Genomic DNA, 19,313 nt, shown 5'->3' with positions numbered 1-19,313 from the left:
GGGAAACAGAGGCTGAGATCCCTCAGTCGAACCGATAGCCAGGAGTCACACCCAGAGCAGCCTGATTCTGTAGAAGGCCTTTCTTGCCCTCTTTGCCCGGTACCCCTGGGAACCCAAGGATGGGTATGGACCCTGACTCCTCTAGAGCCCACGTGTGTGGGGGAAGTAATCTGTCTGGGTGGGTGCCACTCCTCTTGTCAGGCCAGGCCTAGAGCTCCTAAGGGTTGGGGCAGCCCTTTGGTCTCCGTGACCCCTGGCAGCCCGCAGCATTTATTCTTTGCTTCCACTCTGGGAAGCAGGAGGCCACGGTGCCTGGGATGACGACCTGAGTCCTGGGAGGTGCATTGTCACCCAAGGCCACCCGTTAGGCCTGTGAGAGCCAGAGCGCAGGCCCCTGGGCTCCCCTCTTTGAGCCCCTGTTCCAGTTCCCCATCCGCTTGGCCTGCTGGGCAGGGCACCGGGCCTGCAGCCTAGGTGAGCGAGGGCAAAGTGGGCAAGGAGACACTGGTGGGCTTCTGGGCGCGCCCAGTGACACTGGGGAGCAGATGTGACTCCTGGTAACTGCAGCACCTGTGTGGGCTGGCCGGGCAGCGTGGCCGAGCGAAGGGAGGAAGGATGGAGGGCAGCGGCGCCAGCCAGCGGAGGGCAGGGCCAGGCCGAGCCCCGCCCCGAAGGGGCGCTGCCACGCCGAGGAGGCGGCGCTCAGCGGCTTCTCATTCATTGTCTTGACAGCATCCTCAGCGGGCTGGTCTCCGGCTCCTCCGCACCTTCCTCTTCCCCTTCCCCCTCCAGTTGTGGGGTGCGCTCACCTCCTGCAGCAGGTAAGGCTGCGTCCCGGGGAGCGGGCTGAGCACTGTGGCTACGACCACCTGTGGGGCGGCGCGCGTGGGCGCAGCAGCCGGCTGCGGGGGCGGGCGGGCTGTCAGGGCAACCTGGCTGCCTCTGCCTTCCGGGCGCTGGCCGGTCACCCCGCGGGGAGCCCCGGTGCTGAGGAGTGCGAGCAGCCGGTGGAGGGGCACGGAGGACCCGGGGTGAGGGCAACGACTGCTGCGCCCAAGATGGAGGTGGGCACGCGCCAGGGACCGCCAGGAACGCGGGTTCCCCTGAATGGACGGTAGCGGCTAGGGCCGGGGTGGGGACAGTGGAGCAGCTGCCCTAAGCTCGGACACAGGAAGGCCTTGAGAGCAAAACAAGAAAAGACCAAGTTCCCCTTTCCGTGGTTTCTGGGCCTGGTACCTGGGTGGGGGAGGAGACGGGTGGGGCGATGGCTTCCTGTGCCCCCACCCTTGGTTTAGGCTTCCCTTTCCCTGCTCACCTGCGACTGACAGGCTTCTTGGAGCCCAGGGCTTTTCACCAGTGCTCTTCACCTGCTCCTGGAAAGGCAGACCTGGGGACCTCCTTGAGCGGCCAGGGAGGGCTGGAGCACCCAGAAAGAAAGGGCCAGGACTGGATGAGGCCGGCGGTGACAAAGGCTTTGGGCAGGGAAGGTGCCCTCACATGGCGCACAGGACCCTTCACTGAGAAGCAAAGTGTGCAGTTGGGCCCCCAAATGGGCCTAGAAAGCGGACAGGACCCCTTTGGCTTTGCTTGTGCTCTCCTCAGCACTGGTGGGGGAGAGGATCCCAGCTGGACGCAAGAAGCCAGTGTGGGCTTCTCCCTTCTTCTGTGCAGTTATAGTGGGGGTGGAGATGGTGCTTATTAAGGGCACCTGCTTCTTCTGAGCAGAGGCGAGAGGCAAAGGAGTGGGGAGGAAATACTGGGACCTGAGCCACTGCTGCTTCTGATGCCCAGAGACCTACTGGGGAAACTATCCAGCTGCTTCATTCCGTCCCTGGCAGGCCCACCCACCACTGGGACTGGGACACAGGGAACAGGGAGAGCCAGCTCTGCCCTGGCCTTAGGAGTCTCCCTATGTGGGTGAGGGGCGTGGGCTCTGGATAGTCAGTAGGTGAGAATTTTCCCTTGGGCCATCTGTGCTGATGCTCCTGTGTCTGAACCATTGGAAAGGAAATGCTTTGCATCCAACAGCCAGTAAGTCAACAAACGTCCTCAGTGCTATATTCCAGGTTTGGTTCTAGGGGCTGAGAGTACAGGAGTGAAAGTGTGGCTCAGAGTGGCCTGAGGTAGGTGAGACAGAAATGAGCTCAGAAGAATGAGCATGGAGGTGGGAGATACAGGAAGGGTACCCCAGACATGATGCTGGGTTCTAAACACCAGACTTAAGGGTGTTGGGGATAGGAGAGACTCTAAGGTCAGACATGACCTGAAGGACAAAAACACCTACTGTGTATGCCCCCAGGATGAGCCGGCAGGTGGTGCGTTCCAGCAAGTTCCGCCATGTGTTTGGACAGCCAGCCAAGGCAGATCAGTGCTACGAGGATGTGCGTGTCTCACAGACCACCTGGGACAGCGGCTTCTGCGCTGTCAACCCCAAGTTCGTGGCCCTCATCTGTGAGGCCAGTGGGGGAGGAGCTTTCCTGGTGCTGCCTTTGAGCAAGGTGAGCCTCTGGAGCCCTAAGGACATCAGCTTGTCCACATGACAGGAGGCCTGTACCATCCAGTGGCTCTGTGGCATCCTGTGCAGGTGACTGTCACCAAGCCTCCTTGTGCCTCTCAGTGTAGTTATCTGTAAAGCTGGGCTGGGTCAATATGCCTTCTGTGACCCCCTGCTCCAGCAGGCAAAGCTTCTATGGAAACTGGAGCTCACAGAGGGCACGTGAGGAATCACAGAAACCTGCAGACCAGGATGAGGTCTTCAAAGCCTCATTCTGGACCTTTCTCCCATGGGGGGATGTGGTGGGGCCCAGCATATTCTCAGGACCCAGGAGTCCAGGTCTGGGCCTGTCTGGGGAACTAGGCAGAGCTCGTAAGGACCCAGTTAGTGGTGGGCCCCTGCTCACAGGTGGGGATGATGCAACAGGCCTCCTCCTCCCTCTGAGCAGCTGCCCCCCGCACTCCTGTGCCCTTTGGGGGTTGAGACAGGAAGGGGAGACAGGCCTTAAATTGTTACCTTAAAAGGGCCGATGGAAGCAAAGAGAAGAGGAAGTGGTTGTTGGGTGAGAGCTGGGCCCTCGCCCCGCACGCTCTCACACAGGAAGCCCTGCGGAAGCAGCCACCCTGGAAGAGGCCATTTCCAAACCTCTGCTGCTGTCTGGGGCCAGTTGTGACAGACCTCCCAGCTACCCTCCACTCAGCAGGCCAAATCCCTGCACACACAAGCACCACTTTCCACACTTCTTCCCTGGAGAACTGTGGCCTTCCAACTGTGAGGGTGTAGGGACTGGCCTGTTACACCCCTGAAGGGGAGCTCAGGGGAAACAGGGTGGTGGTAGGATGCCGGCCCTCAGAGTACATAGGAGACTGAGGCAGAGACAGGAAAGATCTTGGCCAGGCTCTGCCATACCATGGCACGCCTCACTCTTCACTGCTCATGGCCAGGGTTTCTAGACCTGGGTCAAAGAGCACACACCTTTCCCATCCCAGGCCCTGGCCTGCCTCTGCTTCCCTGGGACCCCAGAGCCTTCCTGTGTCCCCCCCTCGAGGGTTGGGGCAGCTGGACTGGGTTTAGAGGGTCAAAGCCCCTCGGTCAAAAGCCCTGCTGTGCCCTCTAGACTGGACGAGTGGACAAGAATGTGCCTATGGTCTGTGGCCACACAGCCCCTGTGCTGGACATCGCCTGGTGCCCACACAATGACAACGTCATTGCCAGTGGCTCTGAGGACTGTACAGTGATGGTGAGTGGTGGGGGACTCGGGGGCTGGGGGATCCCCACGGTGGATTTGATGCCCTAAGGACTCACCCACTCTTCCCTGCAGGTATGGGAGATCCCTGATGGGGGTCTGGTGGTGCCTCTGAGGGAGCCCGTTGTCACCTTGGAGGGCCACACTAAGCGTGTTGGCATTGTGGCCTGGCACCCCACAGCCCAGAATGTGCTCCTCAGTGCAGGTGCTGTAAGAGGGGGAAGAGGGGTATTGGTGGCTGCCACAAATGAGGGCAGGAGGTTCATGGCTTTCTGACACTGGGGTGATTGTGCAGGATGTGATAATGTGATCCTGGTGTGGGACGTGGGTACCGGGGCAGCTGTGCTGACACTGGGCCCAGACGTGCACCCAGACACCATCTATAGCGTGGACTGGAGCCGAGATGGTGGCCTCATCTGTACTTCCTGCCGTGACAAGCGTGTGCGCATCATCGAGCCCCGAAAAGGCACTATTGTGGCTGTGAGTTGCCATGAACCTTAACTCCTGGCACCATTGTTCCTCCTACCCAACATCTACCAGATCCTTGCATGCAGCCCCCCACTGCCCCAGCTGTGGGCTGGTCCCTCGGATGGCTGCAGGTGCCCTGCCTAACACCACTCTCTTGCAGGAGAAGGATCGTCCCCATGAAGGGACTCGGCCTGTGCATGCTGTGTTTGTATCAGAAGGAAAGATCTTGACCACAGGTTTCAGCCGCATGAGCGAGCGGCAGGTGGCACTGTGGGACACAGTGAGTGCAGAGACATGATATAGAGGGCCCCAGGGCAAAGAATCAAGCTGGAGGTGGAATCCCGGTCAAGCCTTTTGCAAGGCTGGAAGGCCCTGAGCCTGTCTACCCATCTATGAGATGAGAATTTCCACTGATTGGAATGTGAAGGCCCTTACCCAGTCACTGCTCAGTATGTGGGTCATCACCCCTAGGCTTGACATGGCCCTGCCCATTCTTACCTCCTCCCTATCTCTGCAGAAGCACCTGGATGAGCCACTGTCCCTACAGGAACTGGACACAAGCAGTGGAGTCCTGCTGCCCTTCTTTGACCCTGACACCAATATTGTGTACCTCTGTGGCAAGGTGGGTGAGTTAAGAGGTACAGGGGCGGGGAAGTAGGCAAGAAGAGCTTGAAGTGGACCAAGGCTACAGGCCCCTGCTGGTGCTGACTCTGCCTTTGCATGAACTACCTGTAGGGTGACAGCTCTATCCGGTACTTTGAGATCACCTCTGAAGCCCCATTCCTGCACTATCTCTCCATGTTCAGTTCCAAGGAGTCCCAGCGTGGCATGGGCTACATGCCCAAACGTGGCCTGGAGGTGAACAAGTGTGAGATTGCCAGGTGACTCACCCTGACCCTGACCCAGCATGCTTCTGGGGCAGCACTGATCCCCATGCTGACATTCAGTCTCTGCCCCATCACACTGCGGGTACTGCTCACCTTCCTGTTTCCACAGATTCTACAAGCTACATGAGCGCAAGTGTGAGCCCATTGCCATGACAGTGCCTAGAAAGGTGATGCCCCCATACCCCTCCCTGAGTTAGCTGGGTAGCAACCCTGGGTGGTTGTGGGGCATTACCACTCAGCTAACTAACCTTGGCCTTGCCCACAGTCTGACCTGTTCCAGGAGGACCTCTATCCACCCACTGCAGGACCTGACCCTGCCCTCACAGCTGAGGAGTGGCTAGGTGGTCGGGATGCTGGGCCCCTCCTCATCTCCCTCAAGGATGGCTACGTACCCCCAAAGAGCCGGGAGCTACGGGTCAACCGGGGCCTGGACAGCTCACGCAGAAAGGCAGCACCAGAAGCTAGTGGCACCTCTAGTGCAGTAAGAAGCGGGTGGGGACCTGGGGAACTAGGGTGCAGCAATGGGAAAGGGCAGAGCAAGTATGCAGGCACTCAGTGCCCCAGTGAAAGGAGGCTGATGTTTGGGGCATCCCAAACTCACAGTGTCAGGGCTCTTTTGGGGGCTAGCAGTGTGTGATCCTGAGTCCTCAAAAGCAGGTTTCAGGCTTATAGGCCTGCAGCTTTCTGGGCAGCAGCTGAGAGACAGAAGGGTCCAAACCCCAGCCGGGTGTAGTGGTACACACCTGTAATCCCAGCCCTTGGGAGGCTGAGGCAAGAGGATTGTCACAAATTCAAGGCTAGCCTGAGCTACATAGTGAGTTCAAGGCCAGCTTGAACTACATAGTGAGCCCCGGTCTCAAAAAACCGAAGTGGGGGAAAAAAAAAAAAAGGAAGCAAGCAAGAGTCCAAGCTCTAGACTTGGCCTTTCAGGAAAGACTGAGCAGACACCATGGTAAGGGAAATCCTGGGCCTAATACAGTGCTGGGTCCTCTAGGATGCCATGTCCCGGATGGAGGAGGAGATGAAGAAGCTGCAAGCCACGGTGCAGGAGCTACAGAAGCGCTTGGACAGACTGGAGGAGGCAGTCCAGGGCAAATAGCTAACACAGGGCTTTCAGCTGGGGCCAGCCACGCACACCTACCCAAGTCAGGCTGGCATAACAGATAAGGAAAAAAAAAATAAATAAAGATGGCTTTATTTTCTGGTACCTCTAAGACTCTGATGACTGTTCACTGGATACGGGGTCTGGTGAACTGACCTGTCTTTGAGCTCCTGCTCTTACTCCTTGATGAAGATTGGTGGTCAACTCTAAGTGCCCTACATCACAGGAACAGGAATCAGTGGGCAAGACCCACCCATGCTAATATGGGCTACAAGCCCACTCTTTCTTTCCTAGCCCATTCTCAGGACTAGCAGGTCTGAGCTATTTAAGACCTGGTTGGGAAATACTTGCTCCAAACCTGCTTTTCTCAGCCACCCAAAACATCAGGTTGAATGCAGCCCTCCTGGCTCTGCTGCTTGTGAGCAAATGAACCCACAGGCACTCATACCCTGGTCATCTTGCAAACTGCAGCCCATGGATAAAAACAACTCCGTCAGGAAAAAACTTAGAACCATTGTAACAGCCTAGCCCTGGTTTATAGGTGAAGAAACAGGCATAGAGCAAGGGACTGGCTGGCTGAAGGACAGATTCTGAATCAAGACTTACATCTCTTCATCTTAACAACAGTGCTAATGCCTCCTGGGGGTTCCACCTGGGCCTGGCCCCCAGGAGAGAGAGACCTGGCTAGACCACATCTGTCAAGGTGGGGTGTGAGGCTAAATTTCAGTGCCCAATTTACTGGGTAACACCCTGGGCTGGCACAACACAAAATTGCTGGAATAGGTGTTTTGGCCACTGCAGAGCTTGTTCACATCACACAGGCACTCCCACCTCAGCCTCTGGAGTGCTGGGACTGCAGCTGTGCACCACCTCATCTTGCTTCATCTCTGCATCTTCAAGGCTGGCAGAGAGTGGGAAGCCCCAGCTCTCAGGGGACTGGGTGGGAAATGGAAGTTCAGACCCTGAGGGGTATGTAAAGAGGTTTAATAGGCACGCTTGGAAAGGAGTTAAGGACAAAACTTTCATATAAGGGAGGGCACATGCCCCAGATAGGGGTAAGCAGCTTGTTCAAGGTAAAACAAAGGGCAGAGACAAAACCGAGAAGCCAAGCCCTACAGTCAGCCTCAGGGTGACTCTCACACACAACACACGACACAAGAGCCGGCCCTAATACATAATTTAATGGCTGTGCAGGCCTTCATCCCTCATTTCTGACGCTCACGGGTCCACTGTTCTGGGGTCAGGGTTTTCTGCTCAAAGGCATGGATGTGCGGGAGTTCTTCTGCTAGACATTCGTTCACCAGCCTGAGGTAAGAGAGGGGTTCGGAAATGGCAGGCCGAGGCTTGGGTCGCAGTGGCCAGTGCTAGAGTGACCCAAGAGACTGGAGGAGTTTCTCAGGCGGTAGTCTGTCTCCAAGACGTGGGAGCGCGTGGAGACCGGTAGTAGGAGACTGGAGACGCTGGGCCTCCTTGCAAAGATGAGGGAGCTAGGATGAAGGAGGCAAGGGAGTGGCCGGGGCGTGATCATGCAAGTTTCGGGGGCTCACCGATGTCTCTGAAGCAGCGGCTTCCCCTCGAATTTAGTCGACACCACGAGGACTCGGAAGCTCGTCGCACAACGGTTCGGAGTCGTGTCCTCCACCTCCTACGGGGTAGAAGAATGGAGACCATGTGGAACCGGCTCACAGGACGCCTTTTTCCTGACCAGGTGAATTCTGAGGGCTCAACTCACCACGTGGTCCGCCTCCAGGTCCCGCTGCAACTTATCCCGCAGGGAACTGGCACTGAGTTCCATGACTGCAACCGAAGTGGTGCAGCCCGGCAGGACACGACCAACCTCAGGACCGGCACTCTACTTTTGGTCCTAACCACAGCCGCTTCCGCTAGAACATCTCTTTCCGCCCTTACTAAGGCCTCTGAACGCACTTCCGCCCTTACACGGGTTGGGTTTTCGCAAAGTGAAGGGTTTGAGCGTTAAGCAGTATTAGCCAATCAGAGTCCACGAGAGGAAGGACTCTGCGGAGCGGACGCTGATTGGTTGGAGCACCTGCGCAACCCCCTCCGCCCTCCCGGGGGGTTGTTCTGTGTCTGAGTTTGCCTGCGAGGTTCCTCCAGGAGAGGGTGCCCGAAGCCTGGTTCCTGAGGCGTCCAGACTGCCTCGCGATCGCCCAGAGTGCTTTTCCCTAAACAAGCCTCTTGCTGCCCTAGCAATCCAGTCATCCCCGGGCTTCGAAATCAACCTTCGGTAACCAAAATCAGCCTTCGGCTCCGGACCATAATCTATAAAGTCCTGATGGTCCCTGTAAAAGGCGTGGCGAGGTCGAGGGACTTCATCAGCATCTACCTGCTCTGGTGTTGCGGTATAGAGTGAGCTCGTGGTCTTGCAACATTAAGGAATGAAGTCGGCAAGCAAAGGTAGAGGAATGGGAGGGAAAAAAATGCATCAAGTTATATCATATATGGGTACAAATTCCCTGTGATGAATATGATCATTGTGTATACTTGTGATCATTATGTATACCTAAAATGTACCACTAAATTAGTTACTTTAAAACAAAACAGTATCTCCTAGATTCCCAAGAGGGGTCCTTAGTGGGTGGCCATTGAGGCGCTTTGTCCACGGATATTGTACATAGCAAAATTATGATGTGGGTCCAACTACAACCAGTCTATAGGTATAAATTTACCTCATATCCCAAAATGTGTAATAGTCACTGTACAAAAGAGAGGAAAAGAAAGTGCTCTGAACTATATAACTGCATGTATATTTAAATGTATAAGATAGAAAATGATATCACAGAGTTTTATTGGATCATTGAACAGAACTGTTTGCAGTATCATTGTTGGAATGTCCACTCTACAAGCTTTAATTTTGTGACTTGAACAATTATTTCTAAGATGGCAATATGTAATCCATTAACTAGTGATTTCCTACTGCGCATTTTTTTCTTCTGTAAATCTGTATAACTTGTACCCCTTCACTGTTTTTTTTTCTTTCTTTTCTTTTCTCCTTAAATAAAAATTAAAAAAAAATTAAAGTAAAAAAAAATTTACCTCATATCGATGCAACAAAGTAAGGAGGCACGTAGCTATAGTGCACGGCGAACATCATTAGGCATTCCTGGAAAAGGACAGGAGGACGGCCTAGATGTTTCAGTCACCCACCTATGTGTCTGGGCTCACTGGCCCAAGTGCTGCTAATTCTAGTTATCATTTAAGCTTCAGGTTATCTCTAGTGAGGCTTGTATGCCTGGCTGTTGTGTTGCCATCTTGAGGCCTGGCTCCCCTCAAATTTGCCTCCAGCTCCAGTCTTGTGTCTCTTCTGCTCTGATTTCCTCGATGGGCCAATCCCTCCCTGACTGCCTATTAATTCCTATCGAACTTAGCTGTCTAGAGTAATACTGCCTGCCTGAATCCTCATTATTGGGGTCCGTGAACATGGGGGCAACAGCACAGTGAAAGGCGCAAGGTGGCTGGAAGGCTCTTCAGTAGATCTTGGGAGATAAGAACACACTGCCTTCAAGCCACCTTCTCAGGAGGTCTTCCTGGCACTCTAAAACTGAGTCTTTGTTGTGCACATCTCTGCCCTTTTCTCCCCTGAACTCTGTCTAACTTAGCGTAACTGTAGCAAGTTTTGTCATCAGGCTCCCCACCCTTCACCCTAAATCCAGGAGGGAGTTCTTGTGCTTCTGTCAATGTAAGTAAATGATTCCCTGCACCCCTTTACTGCCTGCCACCTCCAATGGGATGAAGAGGGCCCTCTGCATTGTCCCCATCCCAGCTGACACCTGCAGGCCCATGTGATCTGCCTTGCAGAGGAGTTCCTCCAGGCAGAGCCAGGGCAGCTTGTGCCCCTAAAGGGTCATTGTCCTAGGTGAGTCTGGTCCCTTCTTCCCAAGCCATATCTATTCCAGGGTGAGGGTGCCCAGTGGTCCAGGCCAGGCCAGCTGAGTCCTCACCTTGGTACCCAGAGCCCAGGCTGGAAGGGGCTTGTGATGTCTGATTCTGTATCATCTCATCCAACTTGTAATCCTATAGGCTGGTTGTAGTTAGACCCATTTTACTCACTGTAAAAACTCTCTGATCTGAGGACACCTGCTTTGACTGTGTGGGCCCTTGACAGGAGGATGACATCTTGGATTTAGAAGAAGTAAGGATGCCCTGCTCACACTTGCCTCTCCATCTCTAGGCTGCTATTATGGCTTGGGTCTAGATGTCCCCCAAAGTCTCATAGGTGGAACTTTTCAGAGGTGGCTGGATTTAGAGTGTGATGCTGGGACCAAGGGTGTTTGGTTATTAAATTAGCCCACTAATTGGTTTGTCATAGTTCTGCGTAAGATTAAGGGTGCTCCACCCCAGGTGTAAGTGCTACCTGTCCTAAGGACAGCTATCCTGGATAGGATACAGGGGACAGAAAGAGGGTCCCTGTTTGTTAGTTGTTGCTTGCTGCTTGCCATGGACTGTTTCTCCTCTGTGATGCGCCTCTGCCATGCCACCATTCACCCTGCCTGGAGCCAGCCGATTATGAATTGAAACTTCTACAAACTGTAAACCAAAATAAACCTTTCTTCTTCTAATTTTGTGTGTCATATATTTTGTCTCAGCAGTGAGAAAAGTATCTAAGATAGCTGCCTTTGGTCAACTTGTCTCCACAGGGACACTGGACAGAGCTGCTGGAGATCTGATCCTCAAGTGTCTCTAACTGGCCACTATTCCTTTTCTGTCCTTCTTGTGCCTGGGTTCTGGAAAGTGTTTACTTGAGTACAATAAAAAAAAAATCTCAGTTAAGGGTGACTTTGGTATTTGTGGAGAGGCCTGAATAAAGGAAACATGGGCAGAATAATCATTACATAATCAGAAACCACCATAAGTACAAAGTGCAAAGAAACTCCTGGGACCTTAAATTGTCACTCATAAAAAGCATTAGTCTCTTCTGAGACAATCAGTGGCAGAAAAGTGGTTTTATATTAGTCACTTTCTTGTCATGGGGTATATCAATTAGTGTTCCATAGAATAACAGATTTAATAGGATTTACAAGATAAGCTTATGTTGGCCACCTGCAGAGTTAGCTATGGAAGAAAGCAAAGGTTGTCTGCATGCAGGAGAGCTCAAAATCCTGTCAAGGTGGAAGACCTGGAGCTTACTGCAGAGCTGTTGGCATTTGTGTGGGGAAGCTGGAGGATCTACGCTGGAAACTGAAGAGTCTGTGCTGAAAGCCTGGAGGTGCACATCCCAAGGCAAAGGTAAACACTGAAACTCCTCCACAGACACAGAAGCAAGACTTCCTCCTCCTTCCTTTTTTATTCCATTCAGGCTACACGCCAGTAGGTGGTTGCCACTCACACCCAAGGTAGGTCTTCCTTCTTCAATAAGTTCATTTAATCATACCCAGAACTGTGCTAAACCAGTTGGCATTTCGTACTGCAATTGGTGCAATGGTTAACGATTATACTGGGACAGAATTCACAATAGCCAAAACTCTTAAAGAGGGGAGGTTTATTTTACTTTAGGGTTTTCAGAGGATTCAGTCAAATGGTTGGAGGTTCCAAGACAGAAATGCCAAGGCAGACAGGCTGAGTGGGTTCATGAACAACAATATAGAAACCTGAGCAGCCAAATTAATAAATTTGAAACTTAATTAACTGAGCTCAGGACCACTTGTATACAGACACATCCCCCTTCCCCATTTCAGGGTCCAAACAAGAGGCACCGAACTAGAAAGTTACAGAGTTCTTAACAGAGAGAATCACAAAAGACATCCTGTTGGAAACAATTTAGCTCGCATCTTTCATTAATTTTTGGTTGACACCTGTATCCTGCTTCTTTTGTTGAGCAGGTTAATTTTTCTCCTGTAGGTACAGCTTATTCTGATTTTCTCATGGGACTTATACCCTGAGTAATTTTCCATTTTCCTGAATACAGGGCACTAGTTAAATGCGGGGCTCAAGATGGCATTAGTTACGCCAAGCCAAACATTCCCCACTGGTTTTAGTGCATGAATCAAATTCTTGACTCCTGGTCATCCTTTTAAAAGTCATCTTCCTCATCTACATTTCGCAGTTCCTCATATTGAGAACATATAACCATTAATTTAATAGACTGGACTTGGCTTTGGATATAACGCATTAAACAATCTATCATGCAGGGGCCAATAGTAATGGCCAGTAGGAGGAAACCCAAGGGTCCTGCCAGAGCTGAGAGTAGTCTGGTCAGCCATGGGGTAATGGAGAACAAATTTTCATACCAACTCTGTTGACGGTGCCTCTCATTTTTCCTATCAGCTAGGCACCTTCTGAACTAAGACTGTCCCTAATGACTCCTGAATGGTTGGTGTAAAAGTATCAAGATTCACCAAGGACAGACCTCCCTGTTTCAAGAATAGGAGGTCTAGACCTCACCGGTTCTCAGCCAGGGAATTTAGAGACTTCTCCAAGAGATGAACATTGTGTTCAGGTGTGCCCAGGTGATGTTTGCTTAGTATCCGGTAATTTTGGTCTCCCACTCTGAGGGCTGTGGTTTCTAGTGCTGTGGCCAGCTACTCCTAATCCCAAAAGGGCAGGAATTAGGACTGGGGCCCTCTTTTTTCTTGTGAGGTTGGATAACCCCATATGCTCCCTCCCTCTTCCAGAATACCAGTACACTTGGGGAAGAACATGAGTTAAGATACAGAGTCCAGGGTTAGGTCCAGTGAAGACGGCAAGATGAGTGGAAGGGTGAGTCCATTTGTACGGGCAAACTAAGTTCCTGGTGGGGAGACTAAATGTTGGTTGAGGGGTTAAGAGACATTTTGCACATACAGTTGAATTACAATTAATTCAAAATAGGGAGTGCTTCAAGGGGGAAGTTTACAGACAGAATACAAAGTCCAGAGCCCTGAATTTTTCCCAAAGTGAGGGACTTAGGTCCCTGCCCCCACCATCATGAAGAACTAGAATCATGGTTTGAGGTGTTTACAATCTGGGTTAGATTGTTAGTCCTAACAGTTGCATTCACAGCAAGTCCCATGTAATAGGGAGCTCAGAATTTAAGCATAATCAGTCTCGAGTAATATTGGGGGATGAACTATTAAGTAACTTAAACATCAGTTCCAGAGATTGGAAGACGGGGCTCTCAGGTTGTAATTGTGCAGGGGCATGAAGAGATTGTTTGGGCATAGATGGAGAGAGAAGGGAACTCATGGCAGAGGTAACCACTTGAGTGGGAAACCCCTTTGGTGGTAGGGCAAGACAGGGCTCTCAGGGTGTTATTGTGCAGGGGCATGAAGAGATTGTTTGGGCATAGATGGAGAGAGAAGGAAACTCATGGCAGAGGTAACCACTTGAGTGGGAAACCCCTTTGGTGGTAGGGCAAGACAGGGCTCTCAGGGTGTTATTGTGCAGGGGCATGAAGAGATTGTTTGGGCATAGATGGAGAGAGAAGGAAACTCATGGCAGAGGTAACCACTTGAGTGGGAAACCCCTTTGGTGGTAGGGCAAGCCCACCGAAAGGGACCTATAGGTTTTGAATGGATCGGAGTACTTCCTGGTTTTCTCTGGATGGTAAAGAGTGAACCAGGATCCCACCCAGTGACACAGAGTCAAATGCCCCAAGTTTTTCCTCCATTCCAGGAAGAATCTTCTGATTGTTTAGGCCAAAATAAAATATAGCCCTTATGGGAGTTATGCCTAGCTGACAGATAAGGGTTATCATCTGACCAGGGGGCTACAGTATCACAATCCCAAGCAGTTTGGTAGCAACAATAATAGTGGCACAGGTTCAACCGAGAACCAGTGGAACATCCGTCCACTTTAGAGATCGCCGGACAAGTAGGAGGGAATATTTGGGTCTGATGAGAAAAGACCAGCCGGAATCCAGGAGGCAAGGCAAGGTGCATTTAAGGTTTCTGTGTCAGCCTTCCCCATGATTGAACAGAGGGTGACATTAAGAAAGAGATTCCCGAGGCTTCTGGTAGAGGCTAGAGTTACTCCATCTGAAGTTCTAGTCATAACCCACATATAAGCTACAGGGCGATGGTTTTTTGTGGGAATGGGTGGAATAAAGAAGATTATACTTACAAACAAACTTAGGGTCTGCATCTTTGGAGCGTAACCTTTAAAGGGTCAGAAGACTTTTTGATAGTTCACTTAGCTGGAGTCTCTGGTCCTACAGGCTTGAAGTGGGAGTGATGAATCCAATGGCTCTTTCCAGCAACCTTCAAGGTGACTGTATAGGGTCCTTCCCAGAAGGTGCCTAGGGATTGTGGGCTGTGTCCTTTTGATGTAGATTTGATCACCAGGTTAAGCTGCTAGGGGCTCATCAGGTCTTTCAGGAATGGTCTGGTGACTCCAGAACAAGTGGTGGGTTGAGCGCAAGAAGGGCTATAAGGACTTAACAAGTTCCCCCTTAGGACATGGGGAATCAAAGGGGGTGGTTGGCAGTTCATGGCCTCAAAAGGACTAATGCTCTGGAGATAGGGGGTACATCGTACAGGCAGAAGGGCAAAAGCAAGGAGGCTTACCCAGTTTTCACCAGTCTCAAGAGCCAGTTTTGAAATAGTTACCTTCATGGTTCTGTTTATTTTCTACTTGGCCTGAACTTTGAGGCCAGTAGGCACAGTGTAATTTCCAATTGATTTTATTTTTTAAAAAATTTTATTGGTACCAGGGATCGAACTCATGACTCCCTGCTTGCAAGGCAGAAGTTTATGCCACTGAGCTAAATCCCCAGCCCCAATTTCCAATTAATTTTTAAAGCTGCAGCTAAATTTTTTTTTTGTCTTTTTCTTTTTTATCGGTACCAGGGATCGAACTCACAACCGTACACTTTGCATGGCAGGCGCTTATGCCGCTGAGCTAAATCCCCAGCCCCTGCTACAGCTAAATTTTGAGTGATCTGAGCTGTGAACGCTGGGCCATTGTCGGACCCCAGGGAGGTGGGCAAACCGAATAGAGGCACTATCTCATAGAGGAGTTTCTTAGCTACTATGAGAACTGATTCAGTCCAAGTGGCGAATCCTTCAGTCCATCCTGTGAATGTGTCTACAAGAACTAAGAGATATTTATGTCCTCCTCTTCCTGGGCCTATTTCAGTAAAGTCTATCTCTCAGTGGTCTCCAGGGGTAAGTGCTTATCTCTTTTGAAACCAATGTGAGCCAGCTTAGGGTTTACTCGAAGACATTGTGGGCATTTTTGGCTGACCTCTTTAGTCAGGTGAGATAATTTAGGGATAAAATTATGTCCTCAGAATAATGTAGTTTCTCTTAAGTGGCCTGGTGGCTTGATGAGTGTCCTGGATAAGGTGGAGGCCTAAAGATTTTGGGATGAGAATTCGCCCATCTGGTAAGGTCTGCCAGCCCTCCAGAGAGAGTTGGGCCTCTAAGCTCTTGGCTAATCTCAAGTCTGAATCTGAGTAAGACAGCTTGGGTAGTACGGGTGGCAGGAGAGCTGGAAGGAGGATTATAGGCCCCACTGGTTTTAGTGCGACTCTCTGGCTGTCTTATCAGTGAGGGCATTTCCATGAGCTATTGGGGTGTCTTCTCGTTGGTGCCCCAAACAATGTATAATGGCAACCTTTTGAGGCAACCAAATGGCAGCTAGGAGGTCTAAGATCTTGGGGGCATTCTTGATCTTTGTTCCTGCTGAGGTTAATAGTCCTCTTATCTGATAAATGGCTCCATGAATGTGGATGGTAGCAAAAGAATACCAACTATTTGTCCCCATCTTAGGGCTTGAGTAAGGGCTATCAGTTTTGTCCACTGAGCTGAAGTTCCCGACCTTAAATCTTGGGCGCATATTACCTCAGTTTCAGTGGTCATTGTAGCTCTTGGCACTCAAGTACCTTGGAGGTAACTGTTGTCACTTGTGAAAAGAATGTCTTCAGGCAGGGCAAGTAGGACATCAGTCAGGTCAGCTCACAGGCTTGAAACTGAATCAACAATGTCCATATAATTATGTAGTGGCATTGAGGGGTCATCATCAGGAAGGAGGGTCACTGGATTAAGAGCAGAGGTAGACAGAAATTCAGTGCAGTCAGTATCCAGTAAAAGGGGTTGGTACTGGACAATGCAAGTGTTGGAAGGCCATCTATCAGGAGGCGACCACAATAGTGTCTCCATAGCATGTGGTACTACTATTTGGGGTCTCTGGTCCAAAAGTCAACTTAGTGGCTTCCCTGGTGAGTATTGTGGTGGCTGCAATTGTCTGTGGGCAATTTGGCCACCCAGTAGCCATGGGGTCTAATCAGACGGCGAGACAGGCAACAAGCCTCTTCCAGAGTCCTAGGTACTGTGTTAAGACCCTTTTTGCTATCCCATGACTCTCAGCCACATGTAAGTCAGGAAGAGCAAGGTCTGGAGCATTCATGAGAGCCTGTTTTAAATCACTGAAAGCTGTTCCTCTAACTCAGTGCAGGTTAAAGGTCTGGATGGATCCCTCCAGTAAAGGTGTAGAGTGGCTGGGCCATTTCAGCAAAACCCAGGATCCACAACCAGCAACAGCTCAAGGCACCTAGAAATTCTCTAACTTGATGTTTAGTCTTTGGGGAAGGGATTTTTAAGATAGCCTCAATCCTTTTGTCGGACAAAGGCCATTTTTAAAAAATATATACCCCAGATAAGTGACTTTGGGCAGGCAGAGCTGTGTCTTTTTGGCAGAAACTCGATAGCCCAATTTGTCCAAGTCTCTCAGTAGGGCCTCCATGGGCTTCCAGACAAGAGGACAAATCTGTGGTGGCCAGTAGTAAGTCATCTACATATTGAGGCACTGTGATGGAGGGAGGGATGTTCTGCCCAAAAATCTTGCAGGTCCCTCCTCAGGGCCTCATCAAATAGAGTTGGCACATTTTTGACACCCTGAGGTAAATGCGTCCAGGTCAATTGTCCTGATTTTCCCATCTTAGGGTCTGTCCATTTAGAGGCAAAGAGGGGTTGACTTGCTGGAGCCAGTGGTGGAGAGAAGAAGGCATCCTTCATGTCCAATGTGGAATAGCAGGTGTGCATAGGAGGCAGCAAACTGAGAAAAGTATATGGGTTAGGAACAGTAGGGTGCAGAGTCATGACTCTTTTATTTACCTCTCAGAGGTCTTGGACAGGCCAATAGTCTCAAGTCCCAGGCTTCTGGACAGGTAGCAAAGGCCTGTTCCAGGCTGACTTACAAGGAATCAGTATATTGGCCTTTTTTAGCCTTCAAATGTGCTTGGCAATTCCTTCCTTGGCTTGTAAGCTGAGTGGACATTGACAGATCTGGATTGGGGTGGGCTCAGGGTTAAGGGTGACTACAATTGGAGGTTGGTTGATTGCAAGTCCAAGTATGTTGGATTCTGCCCAGACCCCAGGAATCTCCTTTTGCCATTTTTGTAGCAACAAAGTTGGAAGGGAGTCTTCCAGGGGCGAGTCCACCAGAAACAAGTATCCTTTAGTCAGGGGGCAAGTAAAAAGAATAGCAGAAGGAGGAGTTACGGTAGTGACCTCTGATTTAGCTTTCTGAAGATCTCTAGTCTCTCTGTGAAACCCAAGAGTCACCGAGGGCTTTGTGCCTTCAAAAGAGATTTGAGCCTGTAACTTGAGCAAGTCTCATCCGATCAGAGGGGACAAGGAAAAGTGAGTTATGGACCCTCTGCTCAAATCCGTAATACTGGTCTGAGTCCATGGGTAAGCCTTCATTTTTCCAGTTGCTCCTTGAATGCTCATCTTGGTTTGAGTCAAGGGACCCACTGGAGGTTGTAGGACTGAATAGCTTGCTCCTGTGTCAACCAAGAAGCTGACCTTTTGGCCTCTACAGTAAGAGTTAACCATGGTTCCTGGGGGTCGAGAGAACCTTGACTGGCTCAGTTTTGAATCAAGACCTTTGGAGTGGAGGCAGTCTTTTTCTGGAGCTCTGGACAGTCCTTTTTCCAGTTGCCCTCTTTTTTGCAATAGACACGCTGGTTTTCGGCTAGTGGGGCCCTGTTAGATTTGGGAGGCTTCCCTGAGTCACGTTGGGATTTTCCTTTTCTCCTAGAGCAAGGACTTTTGCTGTCCTTTTGTTTAAGTTCCATGGATCTTCTTGGTTGTTGAAGACCTTGTGGGCTATTTCCTCTAACTCTGAGAGTGCCTTACCTTCTAATCCTTCTAGCCTTTGAAGCTTTTTTCTAATTATCTGCGGCCAACTGGGAGACAAACGCAATATTTTGGGAGTGTCTATTCTTACCTGCCTCCTGATCAATAGGTGTATAAATGCGATACGCCTCCAGGAGGCGCTCCAAGAATGCAGATGGAGCTTCATCAGGTCCCTGATTCGCCTCTGAAACCTTAGACAAATCAGTTGGCCTTTGAGCAGCTACTTTTAAAGCACCCAAAGAGTCTGTCGATACTGTTGGAGAGCTTCCTTACCTTTTTCACTGTTAGGGTCCAAGAAGGGTGAGTGAGGGGAAACTCGAGATCCATCAAGCTGGATCAGAACTAGGGTGGCTATCAGGTCCTGGAACCAATTTGTGTCCCAAGGCGCAGATTCATTCTCTTTCCTCAGAAATGAAAAGAATCTGGAGAAGCTGTTGGCAGTCGTCCCAGGTGAGCTGATGCAAGAAGAAAACAGATTCAAGGAGGGAAATGAGCCCCCCAGGGGTTTTGAGAGAAGGAGGGGATTTGTTGTTTCCAGTTATAGAGATCACTGGTGGAGAAGGTGACATAGACTAGGAAGGGTCTGGGAGACCCCTCCCCAGAGACAGCCTCATGTAGAGGTGGGGGGGGGCAGAAGTGGAGTCTGGAGAAAAGGGTTCGGGGTAGAAGCCCTAGAAAAGGGGCGCCCACTACGGGTGTGTGAGGGGGAAGGGGAGTCAGGTTCTTCAGGGGGAGGAGAATGGTAGGAAGGGGGAGTAATGCTCAGAGAGATCAAGGGTGAGGAGTCAATCCAGGTTTGTATATAAACAACTTGGTCAGGGTGTCCCAGTGTCCCAAAGACGACCTGATGGACCTGTCGACACAAAGAGAAATTGAAGTCCTTTCTGGAGACCAAGAGATTCTGAAAGCAGGCCACTCAAGTTCACAGAAAGTTCAGAGCTTTCCTGGATAAACAGGTCCACCGTAGGAAGAGGCTCTCTGACAAAATTCCTGAAAATGGTTAAGAACAAAATTGCAGGGGTGACACAAAAGCAGAAGCAGA

General features: G+C 50.8%; 2 protein-coding genes across 2 annotated transcripts; one reads left to right on the top strand and one right to left on the bottom strand.

Annotated features, from left to right (window-relative positions):
* Positions 1–668: 668 nt before the first annotated feature.
* Coro1a (coronin 1A) lies at positions 669–6,302 on the top strand. The gene is made up of 11 exons (XM_003478226.5): positions 669–821; positions 2,300–2,498; positions 3,612–3,734; positions 3,816–3,945; positions 4,036–4,220; positions 4,369–4,488; positions 4,726–4,830; positions 4,944–5,089; positions 5,205–5,262; positions 5,361–5,576; positions 6,090–6,302. Exons 2-11 carry the CDS (start codon positions 2,301–2,303, stop codon positions 6,192–6,194), a joined length of 1,386 nt encoding a protein of 461 aa, XP_003478274.1. The 5' UTR covers positions 669–821; position 2,300; the 3' UTR covers positions 6,195–6,302.
* An 862-nt stretch (positions 6,303–7,164) lies between these two features.
* On the bottom strand, positions 7,165–8,131 carry Bola2b (bolA family member 2B). Its single transcript, XM_003478225.5, has 3 exons — positions 7,930–8,131; positions 7,745–7,842; positions 7,165–7,502 (listed from the first exon to the last, which is right to left on the bottom strand). The coding sequence occupies exons 1-3, from the start codon at positions 7,990–7,992 to the stop codon at positions 7,403–7,405; spliced, it is 261 nt and encodes an 86-aa protein (XP_003478273.2). The 5' UTR covers positions 7,993–8,131; the 3' UTR covers positions 7,165–7,402.
* Positions 8,132–19,313: the final 11,182 nt, after the last annotated feature.

The sequence above is a fragment of the Cavia porcellus genome, unplaced genomic scaffold (assembly GCF_034190915.1).
Source record: "Cavia porcellus strain 051 isolate PalLab524CR breed Dunkin Hartley unplaced genomic scaffold, mCavPor4.1 scaffold_16, whole genome shotgun sequence".
Lineage (NCBI taxonomy): Eukaryota > Metazoa > Chordata > Mammalia > Rodentia > Caviidae > Cavia > Cavia porcellus.
The sequence above is the reverse complement of the archived record's forward strand: the minus strand, read 5'-3'. Positions and strand labels throughout refer to the sequence as shown.